We start from the raw sequence: 23,776 nt of genomic DNA on the forward strand, positions 1-23,776 counted from the left end.
AAAATAAATTTCGATTGGTCTTACAAACTCAGCCTTTGCTCAACTGAAAGCTCAACTGCTGCTCAACTCAAGGGCGGAGCCAAGATTAAAGATTACCTGGGGCTGGCTCCGCCCAATGTTAAACTATAATTTTTATAATAAATAAAAAATGGATATATGGTTTATTTAAAATTAAGTTTATGGTTTTTATTTTCTTAATTTTATGATTAACCAACCTGTAAATTCAAAAAATTTCAACAAATAATTATTTTCAAATTTCACACTTATTCAACTTTCAATTTTTTTAACTAAAAAATCGCAATACAAGCCTAATAATAATTTTATGTCAATATTCTTAAATATCGCAACCAAGAGATTATTTTCTCAAAATTCGCAACAATAGATTTTTAGGCTAAAATTCAAACTCGAAAATTTATAAATACACCACTTTGTATTAAAAAAAACAAACAAACACATTTTACCAAATACGTAAATAATAAATTGCATATATATTTAAATAATCTAAAATTTTAAAAAAAATTATATAAAATAATTGTTTTGTTATAATAGGTTGGTAGCTTAAAACCTTCTGTTAATGAAAAAAAGTCTCAACAAGTAAATTTAAGGAGATTTCGGTTAAATTATGTGAATAAATTGACAGAAAAACTAGGAAATAAATGTTTCAAGACAGGATGTATTCAAGTTGAAATTTGAAAATTGAATGGTTTATTAACATATTAATTTAATTTAAGTGATTTTATATTTATTTTGTAATTGATATTGAGACTAGATAAAATTTTAATTTTTTACATAGGACTACAAAACACAAAATTAAAAAAAAAACACTTTTTTATTTAAAATTTAGGTGGGGCTGGAGCCCACCCTAGCCCATAAGGTGGCTCCGCCCCTGCTCAACTGATTATTTTCACTCTAATTTCGTGTGTTTTGCTCAATATTTCGTGTAAAATGCCTATGAAATCTGAGTGATATTTATAGGCAAGATTATGGTTGTTAGGCTACTCTTTTATTGTCCTTAATTTTCCATGATTCTAAGTAAATGCATCAGTTACGAGTTTGAGGCTGCTGGCATCAGTTACGAATTTGAGGCTGCTGAATTTCATTCTAACTTATTCAACTGATCTTGATCAATTGGCCAACTCAGTTTACCTCGGCTCAGTTTACTTCAACTTCAATTTACTTTAAATTCAGTTTCAGTCTGCTTCAAATTTCAGTTTACTCCCAATGTTAATTTTCAGTCTTCCTCCAAACAGTTTACCTCAAGCTTAGTCTATTGAAATTTCGAATTCTCACATCTGGTGGAGCTTCATCTAGAGGCACCAAGTGAGTCGAGTTGTCAAGTTGAGTTTCCCATCTATATATTTACCAGGGATATGTCTCGCATATCTATAATCTACTGATAGTTTTAATATATTTTGGATGATGTTTGTATGATTGAGTCTTGTTGGCTTTACATGTTTTTAGTCCCGACCAATGCGGCTATATGTTTGTAAATTGATGATATGACTATATTTTTTAGTATATAATTTTAGTTGTGTTGTTCAGATTTTTTTGGGATGTCCTATTTATAAGAAGGTCATGCCAAAATTTCTGTAGGCTCTAAAGAAAAATTTTAACTTGTATTTGTTATTTACATTAATTAATTCTGATTATTTGCTCATTAAATGTTTAGTCGTCGTCGTCGTCGTCGTCGTCGTCATCATCATCATCTATATTTTTGACAAAATGATAAAATATTATTAATTTAAATGAAGAGCAATTCATCATAAATTAAAGTAAGGAGAGGTAGCCCACCCAATGTGACCATACATAGAAACAGTGACCTAGCTATTGTAGGGACGGTTTAATTTGATAATCTATTTGTAAAAAAAAAAAAAAAGAAATCACAATTTGATATTTCCAAAACTAATTTTTTTGCAGTCATCTGTAACCAATCCGAAACTAAAAAAATCCGTATTTGAGTATTGAGAGCAGCAATCACCATTTGAGTGTCCAATTCAACACTTATATCATAAGTGTTCGAACTCTTTTGGCAGAAAGTCAGGAGGTTTCTGTATATAACAAAGAACTCTTGCTTTTATTATACAATACAAATATATATTCGTTTATATTCATTAGCGTATAGTTCATAATTATTTATTGATTATATTTATTAAGTTTGATTAGTTGTGTAAATATATTAAACTTATTTCAAATCAATATATTCACAAAAATATGTGATAGATAATGATGAATATTTTTTTTAAAAAAAAACATCAATTTATGATAAATAATAAGGAAGCAATTCACACGATAATATGAAATTAAGTATCAAAATCAAACATAAAAAAATTAATGAAATGTCATAATCGATGCAGATATTTTTGAATTTATTTTATATTTTCAATGATCTTAATTTAAATTTTTATAAAAATTTGGAAAGTCTTGAAATTAATTTTAGTTTTAGACGAAGGTGAATATAATTAATATTAAAAATTATGTCTTTTATAGTATATATATTATAGTCAAAAACAATTATTTTTTAAAAAACTCTGTTTTTTTATGCAGATATGAAAATTTAATGCATAATAAATAATGGAAATTGGCTATATGAATAATAAAAAAAAGGGAAAAAAATTGGGCTGCCATTTGATGGCATGTTTTCAAAATCGAATCGAATTGATCGATTCAATCGGTTACGTGTTTGGTGTGAAACACGCCAGAAAGACATTTAAATGGTGGAGCCCATAGGACGTGTCAAGAACTAGAAAACTAGTTCGACCAATTTTTCGAATTTTTTTGTTCGAAAAATTAATTTTTTTTATTTTTAAAACTTTAAATTTAATATATATACATGATTATTTAAAATTTGTACTTCATTAAAAAATATTTTAGTGATACTAGCTTTTTTAAATTATTTAATTTATTATTTAAAAAATATACAACTATAATTGATATTTTATTGTATATTATATATATATATATATATCTTAATTTTTAATTATTATTTTTAAAAAATTATATTATGTGTACATGCAATGCATGTGCTTATTATACTAGTATATATATATTTATATACAACATTTTTGGTTTTCAAATTTAAAATATATTATTCATTTTATTATATTATATTATATTATTTAAAACGTTTTTTTGTTCGACCTTCTGAGTTCTGAATAAAATGATCCGAGCGGTTATATATATACTATTCCCATACAACACGTTTGCCTTTGCTTTTAGATAGCAAAGACTGTTATGGAGCAAGTATTAAAGGGTCAAGTTAGTCAATTCAAGTATATTATTGGATCGAATGTTTTGAGATTTTAGTGGATAGATTTTAGTCTGACAAAGGAATATTTGTTTGTTACAACATTGTTTACATTTGTCACCATTTCATTGGTTCTGTCATTCTATAATAGGAAGTCGGTGATTGTATTTTGAAGGCAATCAAATTAGATTCAATGAATACAATTATCTATTCTCTTTTTCTGGTTTTCTAACTTGGTATCAGAGCTGGTATAAGAATCAATTCTGCCTTCATGAGCAAATAATAGAGCAGCAACATCTGATAAAAGAAGAGAATCAACTCTAGAAGTGACGTGAACAACAACAGGGTCATATTCAAGCCCAAGTCCCCCAAGAACATGAAGAATTTGATCATCTTCAGACAGAGGATGACCAGAAGCAGCAAGAGTATCAAGAAGAGTCTTCATCTTGCTCAAATAATCCTTCATAGATAGACTGCCTTTCTTCAAGGTTTGAAGTTGTAATTTATATTGCATAAAACACACTGTTTGCTTCGAGTGTTTGGATGTTTATGCTTTCCTTGTTTGCGTCCTTATAACAGTCACAAACTTGAATTTCGATCAAAACCATGTACATTTCTTGGTTATAGTGATAAATATAAAGGATACAAATGCATTAGCAATGATGGTCGTCTTTTTATTTCCAGAAATGTTCGTTTTAATGAAACTGTTTTCCCTTTTGCTCAAGGTTCAGAGGATAAGTCTAAAGTCTCTCAACTTCCTCCTTCTTTCACAATACCTCTTTACCTTCCTTCTGTTTTACCATCTGCCCGTGGCACCTTTCCCTATACCTCTTTGTCTAGTTCTCCTGAGTTTTGTTCTCCTTCTGCTCCTTCTTCTGATTTTTGTTCCCCGTCCGAACAATCTTCAAGAAATTCGAGTGCTCCTAGTGTGCAGGAGAATCCTTCTCCAGCCCCTGTGAATGATCATCAAATGATTACTAGATCAAAAGCTGGAATTTTTAAGCCAAAAATTTTTGATGCTCAACTTTCTGTCTCTCATGAACCACAGACAGTATGGGAGGCTCAACAAAATCAAGATTGGGTTAAGGCCATGAATTCAGAATATGAAGCATTGATGAAAAATCATACATGGTCATTGGTTCCTTTACCTTCTGATATACCTATTGTTGGTTGCAAATGGGTTTATAAAATCAAAATGAATCCTGATGGGACTGTTGCCCGTTACAAAGCGAGACTTGTGGCCAAAGGATATTCACAAACACCAGGTTTAGATTATTCTGAAACTTTTAGCCCGGTTGTCAAACCAACAACAATTCGCATAGTGCTCACTATTGCTATTTCCAGAGGTTGGTGTGTTAAGCAACTTGATGTTAACAATGCTTTCTTGCATGGATCTCTCACAGAAACTGTGTATATGCGACAACCTCCGGGGTATGAAGTTCAATCTAGTTCAACACCTCTTGTTTGCAAATTGCATAAAGCAATTTATGGGCTCAAACAAGCCCCTAGAGCATGGTTCGACAAGCTACGAAGTGCCCTTCATCTCCTAGGATTTGTGAATTCAAGGGCAGATTCTTCTTTATTTGTTCAAAATAGTTCAAAGTTTATTATCTATATTCTTGTCTACGTTGATGACATTGTCATCACAGGTAGCGATCAAGAAAGAGTTAAAGAGATCATTTGGCAGCTTAACAAGCAATTTTCCTTGAAGGATCTTGGTGATTTATCATATTTCTTGGGCATTGAAGTTGTCAAGACTTCAAATCATTCTTTCCTTCTCAGGCAGAGTAAGTATATTAGGGACTTGCTGTTGAAAACAAAAATGAATCTTGCTAATGCTTTACCAACTCCAATGTCTACTGGTACAAAGCTGTCCTCTAAAGATGGTGATCCCTTTGATGATGTCACGTTGTATAGAAGCACTGTAGGAGCTTTGCAATATCTTACAATCACAAGGCCAGATATTGCATACAGTGTCAATCGAGTCTGCCAATTTATGCAAACTCCTCTTTTAACTCACTGGAAAGCCGTAAAACGCATACTTCGATATCTCATTGGCACATTGGACTATGGAATTCGTCTAAGTGCATCCTCACATCTTTCTCTTCATGGTTACTGTGATGCTGACTGGGGCAATGATGTTGATGATCGAAGATCAACTTCTGGATTTTGTTGGTTCTTGGGTAATTCTCCTATATCATGGAGTTCGAAAAAGCAGGCTGTTGTTTCAAGGTCCAGCACAGAAGCAGAATATAGAAGCTTAGCCAACGCTACTTCGGAGTTGTTATGGATTCAGTCCCTTCTAACAGAACTTCGGGTTCAATGTTATGGAGTTCCCATAATCTGGTGTGACAACATTAGCACCATTGCATTAAGTGCAAATCCTATTCTCCATTCAAAAACAAAGCATCTTGAGTTAGATATCCATTTTGTGCGAGAGAAGGTTGTTTCACGATTGCTCAATGTTCAATATGTTCCATCGCTTGATCAAACCGCGGATGTTCTTACAAAGCCATTATCTGCATATTTTTTCAATCGACTTCGAGACAAGCTCAATGTGGTTTCAGAACCCCATTGATCTTGAGGAGGCATGTTATGGAGCAAGTATTAAAGGGTCAAGTTAGTCAATTCAAGTATATTATTGGATCGAATGTTTTGAGATTTTAGTGGATAGATTTTAGTCTGACAAAAGGAATATTTGTTTGTTACAACATTGTTTACATTTGTCACCATTTCATTGGTTCTGTCATTCTATAATAGGAAGTCGGTGATTGTATTTTGAAGGCAATCAAATTAGATTCAATGAATACAATTATCTATTCTCTTTTTCTGGTTTTCTAACTAAGACATATGCTATACTTTGCTTAAAGTGAAAACTTGAAGCACCCAAAATCATATGCTTTTGCTTTTTGATATCAATCCGTTACCGTTTGCTGCATTATTGCATTCTTAGCTCCAAAAGATCATATCTGTATTTCACAACTAAAACAGAGATGGCTGAAGCAGCGATGATCGATTCTGCCGTTCAACTTCTGTTGGGGAAACTGATTTCTGTTGCTGGAGAAGAGATCGGACTCGTTCTGGGCTTCAAGAATGATCTGAAAACGCTGCAAGAAACACTGAAAATCATTCAGAAGTACTTGGACGATGCATCGAAGCGGTGCATTCAAGACGATCAAGCTGTGAAGCAGTGGCTGCAGAATCTGGAGGATGTCGCCTTTGAAATCGACAACTTACTCGACGAGGTCAATTACGAGTTCATTCGTCGTAAGCTTCAGATCCAAACTCAAATGAAGCGGAAGGTATGGTGCTCCTTTGATTCTATGGCTTTTCGTTGTAAAATGGGGCATAAGATAAAGGATGCCAATGCGAAGTTGAAAAGAATCAATGACAGAGCCAGCACCTATGGGCTGCAGCAGAGGGTAGCCAATTTGCCTGTTTCTCTTCCTCCTGTGGTGGAAACTAACTCCTTCGCAGTTGATCCTGTTTTTATTGGCAGAGATGATGTCGTGTCCAGGTTCGTTGATTATATGATAATGTCCAGAGATGAATCGGTCATCTCAGTTGTTCCCATTGTTGGGATGGGAGGACTGGGGAAGACCACTCTAGCTCGGAATATTTTCAATCATCAAACCATAAAGAACCATTTCAATCAAAGGATTTGGGTTAGTGTATCCAAAATTATTGACAAAAAGGATTTGCTTCTGATAATCTGGGGAATCTTGTCCAAAAAATCTGTTCACGCTTCATCTTGGGCGGAGGAAACTGTCTTGGAGCAACTTCAATCCGAGCTGAAAGATTCAAGATATTTGCTCGTAATTGACGATTATCTTAATGTCCAAAGGAGTGAATGGGACATGTTCATGAATTGTTTGAAGGGAATAAGCGTGATGAGGGGAAATTTCATAATTGTTACGACTCGAAATCAATATGTGGCATCAGATATGAAAACACATACTCTTCCTTCTTTAGATTTCTTATCGGTTGATGAGTGTTGGTCGATAATTAAGGCGATAACTTTCCCTGGCCAACCAGCTCCTGAAGATTTTGAAGCTATTGGAAAGTAGATTGCGCTTGTATGTCAAGGTCTACCATTAGCGGCTAATGTGATCGGGGGAAGTTTACGAGGCAAGGGAATAAATGATTGGAAGTCATTTCAACAAGAAAGTGGGTTTTCAAAGTCCGGTGCCACTGATGAATATTCTCTGTTGAAAGTATTGAAGATTACCTATGATCGATTACCATCTTCATTGCTTAAAAAATGTTTTGCATGTTGTTCCATTTTTAGCAAGGGAGAAAAGCTAGAAAGAGAGAGATTGATTCAACTTTGGATGGCAGAAGGGTTGCTCTTTGAAAATAGTGATGGAAGTGGTGATCAAATGGAGATTCTAGGCCACAAGTTTTACAATATTCTATTGCAAAACTTTTTCCTACACGAGACAATAATGGATAAGTATGGCAGAATCAAATATAGCAAGATGCACGACTTTGTTCATGACCTATCGCGTTCGATCGAGAAGGCCAAATCTCCTAATGCTGAAGAAGTTCCTGTTCGAGTAAGATATTTACCAGTCGACTACGAGCACAACAATATCAAGAAGGAGCAGACAAGTTGTCTGCGAAATTTGTTTCTGAACAAATTCGAGGATGCCGAGTTCATTGGAAATATCATGTTCCCAGATTACAAATATTTGAGTGTCCTTGATCTTAAAGGAACAAGCATTGATGAATTAACAAGTTCGATTGGAAAATTGATACATTTGAGATTTCTCGACTTGTCCGAGAGTCCAATAAGAAATTTACCGGGTTCTATTTGTAAACTCTTCAATTTGCAAACTTTAAGGCTCCTTGGTTGCAGGGAGCTGAGGGAGCTTCCCAATGAGCTGAAGTTTTTAGTTGCGCTGAGACACTTCGCTCTTTCTGGCTTCATAAACGTACTTTCATGGATGCCACCTGAAATGAGGAACCTAACTTCTCTTCGAACACTAAGCTATTTTATTGTGAGCGACAAAGAGGGATGTCGAATTGATGAGCTGGGATGTCTAAATAATCTCGCGGGGAAACTAAGGATATGGAATCTTGAAAAAGTGGGTGATAAAGAAGAATCGGAGAGAGCACATTTATCACAGAAGAAAAATCTAGAAGTTTTAAAGTTTGTCTGGAGTGAATCATCAAGGGAAGGAAACAACAATGATTGTGAAGTGCTAGAAGGCCTCCAACCAAATCCAAATTTAAAGGGTTTAACCATTAAAAATTTCGGTGGAGATCACTTTCCAACATGGACCATGAAAATGGCTGTTAAACAGGGCAATACTCTGGACAAACTCATCAACATTTTCCTGATAGATTGTAAAGGTTGCCAAGAAATCCCAACACTGGGTCATCTACCACTTCTCAAGATCTTGCGAGTGAAGGGACTTTGCAACGTGAAATCGATAGGTCCTTCGTTTTACTGGGAAGAAGAATCGAGCAAAAATGGAGTGCCGGCATTTCGATCACTCGAACATTTAACACTAGAGAATATGGAGTCTCTGAGTGATTGGGTTGAAGCACCGAATACGGGTGCAACAGCCTTCCCCAGGCTTGAATATCTGAATATTGAAAATTGGCCATCCATGACAACCGCTCCAAGTCATGAGTTTCCATCTCTAAAAAGATTGTATATTAGTCGTAGATGCGGCGAAGTTCCATTAACAAATATATGCAAGAAAGTAAGCTCCCTCACGGAACTGAAAATCTACTGGAATTCAGATGTCACCTCTGACCTTGTTGAGATGCTTTTGCAAAACAATCAACATCTCCAAAAAGTCGAGATATCATACTGTGACAACCTAACACAACTCCGAGTCCCGGATACCCTCAAGTCTCTTCTTCGGTTCAAAATATATTATTGCAATAATCTAGTCTCAATTCAAATTCTGAAGGGCCTCTCTGCTCTTCAGCACATGGATATTAGCTTGTGCCGTGAGTTGAGGGAGTTGGAGGGTGAAATGCAAGAGTCAAGCACGTCGCTCGAGTTTTTGAAAATTTCAGAATGTCCAAAACTGAGGAGCATACCCAATGGAATGGATTGCCTTAACAAGTTGAGTGAATTAAGTATCGGTCCCATCTCAGAAGAAACAGATGGTTTGAATTTGTTGAATGAAAGTCTCAAAGGCCCACATCCATTACTCCGTAAATTAGAATTATATGGAAATCGGAAATGGGAGTCTCTCCCATATGAGTTGCAGCATCTCACAGCTCTCGTTTATTTAAAAGTGTATGGATTTGGAATAGAAGCTGTGCCTGAATGGTTTTCCAACTTGTCATCTCTGGAGGAATTGACCTTGTTTCATTGTGGGAAGCTAAAGGATGTGAGGTGCTTGCGACACCTCACCAGGCTGAGAAAGTTATCTTTTGGTGGGGGTAATAGCGAGCTTGAGTGGAATTTGATTGAGAGCAACCCTTCTCAATTCCCCGAGCTTTCTCATATCCCCGATGTTTATGTGTGTTGAAAGGAGAGATTTGTTGAAGTGGCTATATATTAGTTCCTCGTACACACTTCTTTTTTCAAGCATATTTCCTTTTGGGGAAAATGGGGATATGGACCCCGTCTTGTTTTTATTTGAGCAAATAGACCTCGGAATGAAAAAGACAATTTTACTCTTAAGTAAAAATCTTTAGTTGAATTAAAAAAAATCCAAAATGAGATACAAACCATTTTAACACTCGTCGACTCGGTAAATGATTTCTCGACTGATGTAATTAATTGGTTTACTGCAATTTCAATTTTCCCTCAGTCTGCTTTTCAATTTTTAACGGAACCGTCGGAACGGAACCCTATTGAACCACCGTTGAAGCCCTCCTTCGTTGTCGTCGTAGCTCCTTTACTCCCCGTAACCTCTTTCGTTCTCGACAAGCAGCATTGCAGCAATGGCAGAAGAAAACGTTACTGTAAGTCATCGAGAAACCTAGGTTTTTCTATTTTCATATGTTTGTCCATTCCTAGGGAAACAGTAGTACATTCATAGTAGATTTCGACCATTTCCGAATGTTTTGTTTCATATCTCGATTTATGTTGTAATGAATCTCGACTGTATTACTTAGCACGTTGATATGAATCTCTACTGCATTACGTTGGAAGAATCTCGACTATGTGCCGACCGATTTACTTCATATATCGACTGATGAAGTTATGAATCTCGACTGTATTACTTACAAGGAATTATCGACCATTTCCCGACCGATTTCTTTCTTACCTCGACTGTATCATATTTTAATCTCGACTGATTCATTTAACTTATTATTTTGATATTGAATTTTTTTTGAACATTTATTGCTTCTGATTTCAGTCGTAATTAGGTATTCATTGATTTAATACATTTTCAGGTTGTTCTTAAAAGGAAAGGGTTCAAAGTTGATCGTTTTTCTTGCAAACTGACTACATTGGGACGGTACATAGATGTTTCTGAAAATATAATGAAGTATCTTAATCCGGCCGAGATGGAAGTCATGATGAACATAACACAATTTGGTCACCTGATATGTAGTGCAAATCGTTATAAATTGTCTGGAAGTTTGTTATGGTATTTGATAAGTAGGCAGACATTAGACTCGCCGAAAAATAAATTCTGGATGATGATTCGAAAGAGACCTATAAGATTTTCAAAACTAGAGTTTTGTTTGATCTCAGGACTTAACTGCTCCAAAGATATTCCTGAGATTCCAATGAATTTAGATTTTAAAGCTAGACATTTTGGGGATATGGATGTGGTCTTTGTGCGAAACTTGGAGGATAGGCTTGGTGTGTTGAGCAGCGAGGGCGGTGATGAGGTCAATCTTGAGAAGTTAAAACTAGCGTGCCTTCTTTTTGTCGCTGGTGTTCTGTTGACCAAGAGAACTTGGCAATCTGTGACCGTGGGCACCGAGTGGCTTAGGTTAGTGGAAGACTTTGATGTTTTTAATAGATATCCTTGGGGGTCTTGCGCATATGATGTAGTTCTTGCTAGCTTGCGGTCGATGAATTTAAGTGACAAATTGAAAGAAAGGAATGAAAAAAAACAGAATTCGCTCACATACACCATTGCAGGTTTCATCAATCCATTACAAGTAAGAAGTCATCTTGATTTGTCATTTTTTGTAATAATATCATTTGAGTCATATTTTTTTATTAAATAGAAATGTTATATAATTGCAGATCCTGTCCTACAAATGCATACCTGGCGTTGTGGACAGTTTTGCAACTCATTTAGATGAGGCTGGTCTACCACTTCCGCGTATGTGTCGTTGGAGCACGAAGGACTGGAGCAGCAAGAATGCTCCTAAGAAGGAAGAAATTAATTCATGCTTCAAATCCCTTGACAATGTAAGTAAAGGAATTGTTTTGTCTCTTAGATATATGGTATTCATTCATAAATCCATTACTCTCATTAAATTATGAGTATTACTTGTAGGCTGACATTGTCGGGATCCTTGCTCCCACTGACGAGGAGCGTATGTCAGCACACTTCAGCACTGGAATATTTGAAGACCCTTCTCCAGATCATGTGATTGATCAAATCGTTGATTTTATGGCCCAGGGGAAGAAGGTGTACTACTGCCAGCGTCCCCCTTCCCGTTTTGTTCATACACCGGATGTGAATATTTCTCCGGGGAACCCGCCGTCACACATCCATGATCGGTCACCTGATACCCAAAATGAGATGACAAACCCGCTGGTTTCCAATAGCCCCAATAATTCCACGATCCCGCCACCACCTCCAATCAATTCCAGTGGCTTGCAGCCGCCTAAGCCAAATGAAATTCAGATGTTAGGAGACATGATGCGTGCCATGCAGACATCCATTGATTTCATGGGGACGGTGATGCAAACTTCAATGAACGAGATGCGAGCCGAGTTTGCTGAGGTGCGAGGTGAGGTCGCTGAGATGCGTGGTGAGTTTGCTGATATGATACAGAAGATGACAGAGTTGGAAGATATATTGCGAGCCCATCTTGCTGTCTTTTCTAGTAGCACTCAGCAGCAGCCAAAACCTCACCAGTCACGTATGAATTTGTTTTGTTTGTGTCCAAATACCATACTATTCGTCTGAATCCTAACAACATGCTAAAATGACATGTTTATTTATTTTTCTATACAGAAGAAATGTCTTCCAATGAGGGAAGAGAGAAGGATCTTCAGTCACCACCTCACCATGAACCACGTACGTGTTTGTCATGTTAGAATCCCTTACTTTTTTGTACTCCGAACAACATTCTTAGATCAATTGCATCTTTCGATCCTCAATATCAAATTCCTTACCCTTTTTGTGATCCGAACAACATACTAAAATCACTTGTTTTAATATTTGACGATTAGTCGTCACTCCGGCTAATGCGCAGCTTGGAACCCGAACAAATGAAGAAGCGGATGTTGATGCAGATCCGATGTCACCCCCACATCGTGAGCCATGTATGTGTTCCAACGTATTAGAATCTCCAAAGTTTTCTGTGATCCTAACAACATCCTAAAATCACTTCTTGTAATATTTGATCACTAGTCATCAGTCAGGCAAAAAATCATGAAAAAGTGGCAGCAGATTCTTCACTGCAATTACGACGAACGCCACCTACCGGTATGGTTTAAGTCCTTAATTAAATATGGCTTGGGCAATTTTTTTCATCTATTTGACTTGTTTATTTATTTCTCTATACAGAAGGAATGTCTTCCAATGAGGGAAGAGAGAAGGATCCTCAGTCACCACCTCACCATGAACCACGTACGTGTTCGTCATGTTAGAATCCCTTACTGTTTTGTACTCCGAACAACATTCTTAGATCAATTGCATATTTCGATCCTCAATGTCAAATTCCTTACCCTTTTTGTGATCCTAACAACATACTAAAATCACTTGTTTTAATCTTTGATGATTAGTCGTCACTCCGCCTAATGCGCAGCTTGGAACCCGTACAGATGAAGAAGCGGCTACAGGTAGTACAATGCAATTTCGACGACCACCACCTACCGGTATGGTTCAAGTCCTTAATTAAATATGGTTTGGGTCATTTATTACATCTAGTTGACTATTTAATTTATTCCAATGTGTTTAAGAATACTGTGTTGAGGATGAGCCGAAGATGATTGTATTCAGTCACCTGACACCCGAGCGCAGGAGGAAGGTGCTGAGATCATCTGCCGTTTCAACCCCCCTTTCACGCACCCATGTATGGCGCCAACACTGCACTTCAAGGTCAAGAGTTTGAGAAGCGGTACTTGCTTAGAGTCAGACATGATTGGCCCAAGGTTGAGATGGAGAAAAAGAAATTGCGGGCCAAACAGAAACATGGGAAATATGATCGAAACTTTTTTCGTATTCTTATGACCCCTGGACAGTGGTTAGAATATGATGTGAGTTCCCCATGTCAACAGATTTTGATTCAATTGTCATTACATGCATGTGTATTGTGTTTTATATATACCTTTAACATATTTTTATGATCCAGCATATGGCAGAGTGTATGCATGGCCTCCTGAGCTTACAGAAGTTGTACCCCAAAATATTATCTGAGAACGTTTCTTTGATGAACGTTAATTTCGCACAGTTGTTCCAAACAGAGTACTCAAGCATGGACAAGCCAATTGACGTTGAGCAACTCACAAGCCACATTACTGGATGTGTAGAAGATTGGCCCTCGTCCTCTTGGTGGTCATCGAGTTTGGTTCTAGCTCCTATCCATCTACCCAACCATTGGGTTACGATGATGGTTTACATCAAGGAACAACTAATTTACTTTCTGGATTCAGATATAAGTGCGACAACTCGGAGCAACTTCGACAAAGCTGTGAAGGGTGTCATTAGCTTGGTCCCGGAAACTCTGAGATCCCTGGATTTTGAAGGTGCAGAAAGGAGTTGGACGTGCGTTAGGTTGTGTGCATTTCCCCAGCAGAAAACAAGGTCTTCCATTTACGTTACTTCTCATCAATGTTGTGTACTATAATGTTTAAGTAATATTTGGTCTATAGTGATAGCTAATTATCTTCTTTAAGTGCAGTGGCGAGTGTGGTTTGTATGCTTTGAGGTCAATTGCTGCTGAGATGACCAATGACGATCCATATCAACTGAATGATGATGTCATTGCCGATTTCAGAAAATTTTTGACCATAGCGATTTGGCTCAATGACTGGTCCCTTCCAGCTATTGATGAGATTTGATGTAAGCACAATTAATTTGTTCATGCGAACAATATAAAATTGGCATTGTACGATATATTTATTTGTGGTAGAAATCAATTTTGTCAGTATGAATGAGTTTTATAGCAAAATTTGAAGTACCTATTCATTCGGTAGCAAAATCATCGACGACCGATTATTATATGGAGTCGATCGACGTTATTCACACTCGATCGAAGGCATTCTTTATTTATTTAATATGTATAATTATAATTATAAACTAATACGATGAGTACGAATATTATTAGGAGGACGAGGAATATAAATACTATTATTTTAATCAGCTGATATATATAATTGTAATCAGGTCGATAGCAAAATCATCGACGATCGATTATTATATGGAGTCGACCGACGTTATTCACACTCGACCGAAGGCATTCTTTATTTATTTAATATGTATAATTATAATTGTAAACTAATACGATGAGTACGAATATTATTAGGAGGACGAGGAATATAAATACTATTATTTTAATCACCTGATATATATAATTGTAATCTGGTCGATAGCAAAATCATAGACGACCGATTATTATATGGAGTCGACCGACGTTATTCACACTCGACCGAAGGCATTCTTTATTTATTTAATATGTATAATTATAATTGTAAACTAATACGATGAGTACGAATATTATTAGGAGGACGAGGAATATAAATACTATTATTTTAATAACCTGATATATATAATTGTAATCTGGTCGATAGCAAAATCATAGACGACCGATTATTATATGGAGTCGACCGACGTTATTCACACTCGACCGAAGGCATTCTTTATTTATTTAATATGTATAATTATAATTGTAAACTAATACGATGAGTACGAATATTATTAGGAGGACGAGGAATATAAATACTATTATTTTAATCACCTGATATATATAATTGTAATCTGGTCGATAGAAAAATCATAGACGACCGATTATTATATGTAGTAGACCGATTGGACCTTCGATCGACCGGATTCCTGTTTTATTTAATATGTATAATTATAATTAAATTTGTACCCGTGAATTTGGCATGGAAATGACCTTGAGGATAACATAATCAATTTTAAGGTATTCCTTGATATCCCCAACAGGCAACAACACCTTGAGGATGTTTCAGTTTCTCCTGCCATTCCGAGCAAAGTTTTTGGGTACCATGTCTTTCACGAACCATGATCATGCAAAGAGAGTTTTCTATCAATCTGAATGAAAGATATAATATAGTTCTCTCTCAATCTCAGTGACAGATAACTCTATTTGCATTACCGCTAAACTTTGCTCCGACTGGCAACAAAAAGCTGAAAATTCCGAGGCTTCTGGCATAATCTGCTTCGTAGGTGATCACCTTAAAGAATCATGATCAATCTTGAGGATAGCATAATAAAGTTTAAGGTATTCCTTGATATCCCCAACAGGTAACAACACCTTGAGGATGTTTCATGTTTTTCCTGCCATTCCGATCAAAGTTTTTGGGTACCATGTCTTTCACGAACCATGATCATGCAAAGAGAGTTTTCTATCAATCTGAGTGAAAGATAGAATATAGTTCTCTCTCAATCTGAGTGACAGTTAACTCTATTTGCATTACCGCTAAACTTTGCTCGGAATGGCAAGATAAAGCTGAAAATTCCGAGGCTTCTGGCATAATCTGCTTCGTGGGTGATCACCTTAAAGAACTTGCTCCGTCCATATTTGCTCATATTGTAAACTTAACCTTCGATTTGTTTGTTTCAAAATGATCACAGATGTTGTGCTTTTATAATCAGAAATCAGAAGTCAGGGTAGGTTAAGTGTGAAGAGTCTGGGAACCCGAACAGTCGCGTGACTATTCGATGGATTTGCATAGACATAAAGCACTGTTTATAGACAAACATTGGGGCGGTGAATGTTGCATACGTGCGCAACAGTTATCGATCGGTATGAGATAGAGATGAGACAAAATGTTTTGGTTATGAAATTGAAATTTATTCACATTCATTGGGTATAGAAAAAATTAGGAAATAATACGTCTGTATATAATTATTATTATTAAATTGATGATTAGTATTATAGATAATACGTGTTGCAATTCTTTATTTTTCTCTTTGAACTTGTAGATTAAGATTTTCTTTTTTTTTTTCCATCATAATTCACAATAAAAATCTAACAGAACAAATACAAAAAAATAATTTATATAATAACAAAAATAGATTGTTGATATGAGATTTAATATAAGTACAATATAAAACGTATTTTAGATCGTAATAAATTATTAAACATTGAATAAGAATATTATTCGTAGGTCGATAGCAAAATCCGCGACGACCGGTTAATATATGGAGTCGACCGACGATATTCACATTCGATCGAGGGCATTCTTTATTATTTAATTATTCTCCATTCGGTAGCAAAATCATCGACGACCGCTTATTATGTGGAGTAAACCTTCATTCACAATCGACGACCGTTTATAATTAAATATAATATATTAAGCCTTTTTTTTAGGGGGTATAATATTTTGAACTAAGACGGTTGACAATTAGGTTGTATTGTTATTATTATCTTCATTACAGTTTCAAAAATTATCAACGCATGTGTAACGAAAAAATCATTAACGAAACATAATTTTATATAATAAAAGGAAATTTTTACAACCCTAATTCTTGAAGTAGTGAATGTTTCCATTCAGCAACCCAAGAGTACAAGTCAGATTTAGGGTGATCATAGGCGATTTTCATAAAATGATAAGAGTAAAAAATTTTCCTCACATGTTTAGACTCTTTCATTAACATTAAACGGCGAACATTTTCATCTTTGAAAATGTCCATGGAATTCGAAATGCGGAGCTTCCTCTTAAATTTTTCCTCTATGCGATCAAGTCTTCTGGCGTCTGACATTCGCCGAGGAGGTATTGGCGCTTGTCTGTACATCCTCAGCTCCTCAATCTTCGAACACGTAGACATTGTCTTCTCATAGACAAAGTCTTCGTACATCCTCTCCACATGTTGTATGTAGTGGTTGACGTTGGAACCTTCGCCTGCCATTGGAAAGTGAATGCGAGAGAGGAGAAGAAAATAAAGAGAAGAGTGCAAGAGTTTGAGCAGAACGTAATATTACGTAAACACGTAAATGCACTATTTATAGACAAACATTGAAAGTTTCAAATGTGTATTCATCCTTATCGTGAGTATCCGATGCGATGGGACGTTTTGAATGCATGTTCTCAATTAATACGCTATATTAATTGGTTGATGTCTCTTCGGTGAACTAATCGTAAACGTAATTTCGTAAGTACTGTTTACACGCTATTATTATTATCATTAATATTATCATTATGAAAACAAATGAAAAAAACCCTACTCATGGAAGCCCAGTTACACACAGGTAAGGTCCGTAAGGACTCTTCTTCTATTACCAACATAACCAACATAGTGGAAAATAGATACTATTTAACATTACAATGCAAGAAAAACAAAACAAATTACTAATGGAAACACGAAATAATACGATATCGGAATGAGAAAAAAAATCTATCAGTACTGATGGAACCCATAATACGTATTTTGAAAATAGATACTATTCTGGGGAGATGTCAAGGAAGAAATACAGACGATGAGAGTTCAGAGCCTCTCAGAGTGCGTGTACCGGCCTTTTTAACGAATTTCGCCTATAAACATTATATATTTATAATAATAACATAATAACATTAAGATAATAAAGGGAACCTAGTAACCAGCAGAAAAAAGAAAAAAAAAAGAAAAACGGGACAAAAATAAATACAATTGAGGTTCTTAAATCCCTCGATTTGCATATCGTCTTCGGGTTGCGCAAACAGCATGCGCATGCGCATGCGAGCTGAGCCCTCGGTATGTGTGTCTTCTTTGAAGTAATATTATTCATGAAATGAACCGGGAAATAAATAATCATGCGCATGCGTGCTGATCCCTCAGTATGCGTGTCTTCTTTGGAGTAATATTATTCATGAACTGAACAGGGCAATAAATAAAGTCTGGCATTTCCGTCCGTGTGTACTAAAATCATCATAATGTAGGATTAAATTGGATTCAAATTTGGTGGAGAATAATCTATCGTTATCACCATGGGTTTTGGATTGGAGCAAAATTGATCACAGTGGACGCCGATGCTACCTCTTCGACCGTTGTTCGACCGTTTTAAAATTTATGATCGACTGATCATTATTTGGCTGTCGATTGTTAAAAACTTGATATTTGACGTGATCGATTGATATTTATGAGAAGGCCACGTGATAATCCTGTGAATATTTGTACTTTACTTTGCTATATAACCTCGAATATCGCGAAAGGAAAATAGCGATAAAGAATCGAATCCAGATTCATTAGCGTGTCTTTTTGGGGATGCGCGCTTGAAATTATCGGGTTTCACCGGACCCGCAATAAGACACCCTAAACCCCAAATAATGCTAAACCCTAAACCCTAAACCCTAAATTAAAAACCCTAAACCCTAAATTGAAAACCCTAAACCCTAAATTCCATTATTATGAAACCCGAAATAATGCTAAACCCTAAACCCTAAATTGAAAACCCTAAACCCTAAAAACCCTCGGTGGTGGAGGAGATCGTTCAGATTCCTGTTTTGGTGGATGAGCCGGATGCGGCTATCTGGATCCACAGCACCGATGGTGCTTTTTCTGTGAGATCTGCTTGGGAGCAGGTCAGACCGAGAGGCTCGGTCTCGGATATCTTTACTCCCTGTTGGGGGAGCTGGATGAGGCCCACCATGTCCTTCTTCTTGTGGAGGTTTTGGCATCGGTGGTTGCCTGTGGATGAGGTGCTCCAGCAGCGAGGTTTCTCCCTTGTGTCCAAGTGCCAGTGCTGTGAGATGTCGGAGACATTCACGCACATTTTCATCGATGGTCCCATCGCCCGCTCTGTGTGGAATTTCTTTGGGGCTATCTTCAGAGTTCGCATCCCTATCACTGAGAACTTCAGTCTGTTTTTAGTGCTTGGAAAAGGGGTCGCGAGTGGTCTTCGGGGGGTAATGTGAGGGAATTCCTCCCTTTTGTCGTGCTTTGGTTCCTTTGAACTGCACGCAATGATGCTAAGCACCGTCACTTACCCTCCTCTGCGGAGACGGTTAAGTTCCAAATTTTGTCTTATTTGAGACTTGCCCATTCCGCAACTGTTATCAAGCCCCGTCTTTGGCTGGGGGCTATGCAGGCTGCGAGGAAGATGGGCATCTCGGTCGGCCTCCAACGGATTCACAAGACTGCCATCGTCCGTTGGCTGAGGCCTCCTCCTGGATCTTTCCAGTCTTCTTGGGCTTTTGGATATGGCTTGAGTTTCCTTTGCCATTCTCCTGATATTTTTCTCCGGGTCTGCTGGTTTGAGGTTGCTCCTCCTTTTTCCTGGCGGCCTCTGATGTATAGTGACTTCCCAGCTGATTGTGACTTTTGGACATATTTCTAGCGTAGCTTTGATCTTTTGTTCATCTCTGGATGGTGCCAGCCACTTTTCGCGCCTCAGTGTCGGATTTTGATTTTGCTGGGCTTGAGTTGTGGATCTCTTCTAGCTTTTTACTGCACAGGTCGACTGCTGACGATGACTTAGTTAGCTGTCATTGATTTTGTCTGTATTTACTTATTTTCTAGGGTTGTTCTAGTTGTATTTTTTCCAATACCCTAGTTGCTCTGATGTTCTATTATATTTGTATAGCCTTTAGGGAAGGTCTTGGTCTAGTCCCCCTCCTCCGTTAGGTTTTATTTGTTCCGCTTTTTTATGTTTATATATACAGGTAGGGGTCTGCCTAACCCCCCCGCTTCCGGCGGTGTTTCCTCAAAAAAAAAAAAAAAATCCCTAAATTCCATTATTATGAAATTTGTTCCATGGAGATTGTATCATATTATTTCAAAGGTTATGATTGTGATTATTCGAATTTATAAACATGATTACCTCCCTATCATAATGTAAGATTGAGATTAGTGCGACATTTGGTAGAGAAGAAAGTATCGTTCTCACCATTGGATTAAGACTGGAATCATCATGTGCGACCAGAACCTATTCAATATAATGTGATACAACATGATTTGACCCATTTTAAACACCGAGGATGCCCACGCTACCGTCTCGACCGCTGTTCGACCGAATATAATGATTGATCGACCGAATATATTTGCTTGTCGACCCATTTACGTTGTTTGAAAAGGCTCTGTTTTGACTCATATTTCCCCAACATTTGTATGTGCTTAACCATAGTCCTCTGACCTCTCATATCTAACAAGCATCGGCCTCAAGAATAAAATACCATATGCAATTTTATCTGAGATTACGATACAATTCAATAATCAGAGATATGCTAAAATTTTTCTAAAAACTTGAAAGAAAGTATATATATATTTATTTGTCCTTCTTGAGAGAAAGTATATATGTTTTTTTTTTAATTTTAATTTTTATGGAAAACCATCATATAAAAATAAATTTGGTTATTCAACTAAACCAATTGGGTTATGATTATGAATAACGTTATTGCTTACGATTATGATTAAGATTATAGTATTATGTAATATTTATATGTTATTAACCAGTCGGCGTCTATGTAATAGGCGACTGATAATTATTTGGCTGTCGACTGTTAAAAACTTGATATTTGACGTGATCGATTGATATTTATGAGAAGGCCACGTGACAATCCTGTGAATATTTGTACTTTACTTTGCTATATAACCTCAAATACCGCGAAAGTAAAATAGCGATAAAGAATCGAATCCAGATTCATTAGCGTGTCTTTTTGGGGATGCGCACTTGAAATTGTCGGGTTTCAGCGGACCCGCAATAAGACACCCTAAACCCCAAATAATGCTAAACCCTAAACCCTAAACTCTAAATGAAAACCCTAAACCCTAAATTCCATTATTATGAAATTTGTTCCATGGAGATTGTATCATATTATTTCAAATGTTATGATTGTGATTATTCGAATTTATAAACATGATTACCTCCCTATCATAATATAAGATTGAGATTAGTGCGACATTTGGTAGAGAAGAAAGTATCATTCTCACCATTGGATTAAGACTGGAATCATCATGTGCGACCAGAACCTATTCAATATAATGTGATACAACATGATTTGACCCATTTTAAACACCGAGGATGCCCACGCTACCGTCTCGACCGCTGTCCGACCGAATATAATGATTGATCGACCGAATATATTTGCTTGTCGACCCATTTACGTTGTTTGAAAAGGCTCTGTTTTGACTCCTATTTCCCCAACATTTGTATGTGCTTAACCATAGTCCTCTGACCTCTCATATCTAACAAGCATCGGCCTCAAGAATAAAATACCATATGCAATTTTATCTGAGATTACGATACAATTCAATAATCAGAGATATGCTAAAATTTTTCTAAAAACTTGAGAGAAAGTATATATATATTTATTTGTCCTGCTTGAGAGAAAGTATATATGTTTTTTTTTATTTTAATTTTTATGGAAAACCATCATATAAAAATAAATTTGGTTATTCAACTAAACCAATTGGGTTATGATTATGAATAACGTTATTGCTTACGATTATGATTAAGATTACAGTATTATGTAATATGTATATGTTATTAACCAGTCGGCGTCTATGTAATAGGCGACTGATAATTATTTGGCTGTCGACTGTTAAAAACTTGATATTTGACGTGATCGATTGATATTTATGAGAAGGCCACGTGACAATCCTGTGAATATTTGTACTTTACTTTGCTATATAACCTCGAATACCGCGAAAGTAAAATAGCGATAAAGAATCGAATCCAGATTCATTAGCGTGTCTTTTTGGGGATGCGCGCTTGAAATTGTCGGGTTTCATCGGACCCGCAATAAGACACCCTAAACCCCAAATAATGCTAAACCCTAAACCCTAAACCCTAAATTGAAAACCCTAAACCCTAAATTCCATTATTATGAAATTTGTTTCATGGAGATTGTATCATATTATTTCAAAGGTTATGATTGTGATTATTCGAATTTATAAACATGATTACCTCCCTATCATAATGTAAGATTAAGATTAGTGCGATATTTGGTAGAGAAGAAAGTATCGTTCTCACCATTGGATTAAGACTGGAATAATCATGTGCGACCAGAACCTATTCAATATAATGTGATACAACATGATTTGACCCATATTAAACACCGAGGATGCCCACGCTACCGTCTCGACCGCTGTCCGACCGAATATAATGATTGATCGACCGAATATATTTTCTTGTCGACCCATTTACGTTGAGCTTTAAATTTCATTTTTTGGGCTATATATTTATTTCATAATTCGACCCATTTCTAAATACTTCAAATTTTTCTTATCATTTTATAAATTTTTCAACCTTCCCAAATCATACATTATCTTCCAAGGATCGCGATGTCCTCAGTTTCTCAAGGGGGAATGATATTCTGTCAATGTGGACTACGAGCAAATTTGAGGGTTTCTTGGACCAGTGATAATCCAGGTCGGAGGTTCCATGGATGCAAAAATTGGAGGGTGAAAGTCCTGTTTTAATTTTTTTCACTTTTACGGGATTATCTTTATTTCTTATAATTTATTGCTCATTATATTGTTCTAATTTTTTTTGGTCCTATTTCCTCCCTTACCGTGGCAGAGTGGTGGATGTAATTTCTTCGCATGGGAAGATCCGCCGATGTGTCGTAGGGCGATGACTATAATTCCCGAGTTGAAATGGAAACTGGCCGTGCTCGAAGATTATAAGAAAAAAGCTGAAAAAGATAACCGAAAGTTGAAGTCCTTGCTTGCTGGTTCATGGTTGATTTTCATTTTGTTTACTTTGTGTTATTGGATTGGAATGTTATATTGAATGCTTGATTATCTCGAAGCTGAATAAAAATGTTATTTTTATAATAATTACATTTACAATTTAATTGTAAGGATAAGTACATTGTCAAACATCGATATGCTATTGTCTATTTACTAAATACAAATAATCGAAAACATAGATTACATGACAAGGGAAAATAATAATTCAAAATATATATATGAAAAATGAAACACAAAATTGAAAACTCCAAAAGTCTAAATCACCTTCCAAATCACCTTCTCGTTCACTCCCCCGAAGAGAAGGGTGCTTTTCAAAAATATTGAGGAGAACAACCAATCACTTTCTCGTTGTAAAATGTTGAACCAATCACTTTCTGGTTGTAAAATGTTGGATTCACATTTGGCGACAAGAAAGATAGACAAAAGGGAGCTTTCAGGGATATAGATCCAGCAAAGTTTAGGACACCTCTTGTATTCTTTTCATAATAATGGTCACTAACAACTAGCAATAAATACATTTATTTCGGAATTTTATTCGACTAATAATTAATAATAATTATCGGACGCA

General features: G+C 36.2%; 3 protein-coding genes across 4 annotated transcripts; all 3 read left to right on the forward strand.

The window, feature by feature from the left end:
* Window positions 1-6,237: 6,237 nt before the first annotated feature.
* Window positions 6,238-7,311, forward strand: LOC140879124 (putative disease resistance protein RGA3). The gene has a single exon (XM_073282780.1). The coding sequence runs from the start codon at window positions 6,238-6,240 to the stop codon at window positions 7,309-7,311; it is 1,074 nt and encodes a 357-aa protein (XP_073138881.1).
* Window positions 6,947-9,876, forward strand: LOC140885403 (putative disease resistance protein RGA3). The gene has a single exon (XM_073292360.1). The coding sequence runs from the start codon at window positions 7,576-7,578 to the stop codon at window positions 9,736-9,738; it is 2,163 nt and encodes a 720-aa protein (XP_073148461.1). The 5' UTR covers window positions 6,947-7,575; the 3' UTR covers window positions 9,739-9,876.
* A 1,235-nt stretch (window positions 9,877-11,111) lies between these two features.
* LOC140885404 (uncharacterized) lies at window positions 11,112-14,464 on the forward strand. Of its 2 annotated transcripts, XM_073292362.1 has the most exons (12): window positions 11,112-11,160; window positions 11,233-11,332; window positions 11,459-11,588; window positions 11,677-12,268; window positions 12,364-12,426; window positions 12,582-12,674; window positions 12,793-12,837; window positions 12,919-12,981; window positions 13,137-13,229; window positions 13,314-13,610; window positions 13,706-14,157; window positions 14,255-14,464. In XM_073292362.1, exons 2-10 carry the CDS (start codon window positions 11,274-11,276, stop codon window positions 13,463-13,465), a joined length of 1,290 nt encoding a protein of 429 aa, XP_073148463.1. In that variant the 5' UTR covers window positions 11,112-11,160; window positions 11,233-11,273; the 3' UTR covers window positions 13,466-13,610; window positions 13,706-14,157; window positions 14,255-14,464. The 2 variants fall into 2 exon arrangements, with proteins under 2 accessions (XP_073148463.1, XP_073148462.1); XM_073292361.1 differs by having other exon boundaries at window positions 11,151-11,332.
* The last annotated feature ends 9,312 nt before the right edge of the window (window positions 14,465-23,776 follow it).

The sequence above is a fragment of the Henckelia pumila genome, chromosome 2 (assembly GCF_033568475.1).
Source record: "Henckelia pumila isolate YLH828 chromosome 2, ASM3356847v2, whole genome shotgun sequence".
NCBI classification, from domain to species: Eukaryota; Viridiplantae; Streptophyta; class Magnoliopsida; order Lamiales; family Gesneriaceae; genus Henckelia; species Henckelia pumila.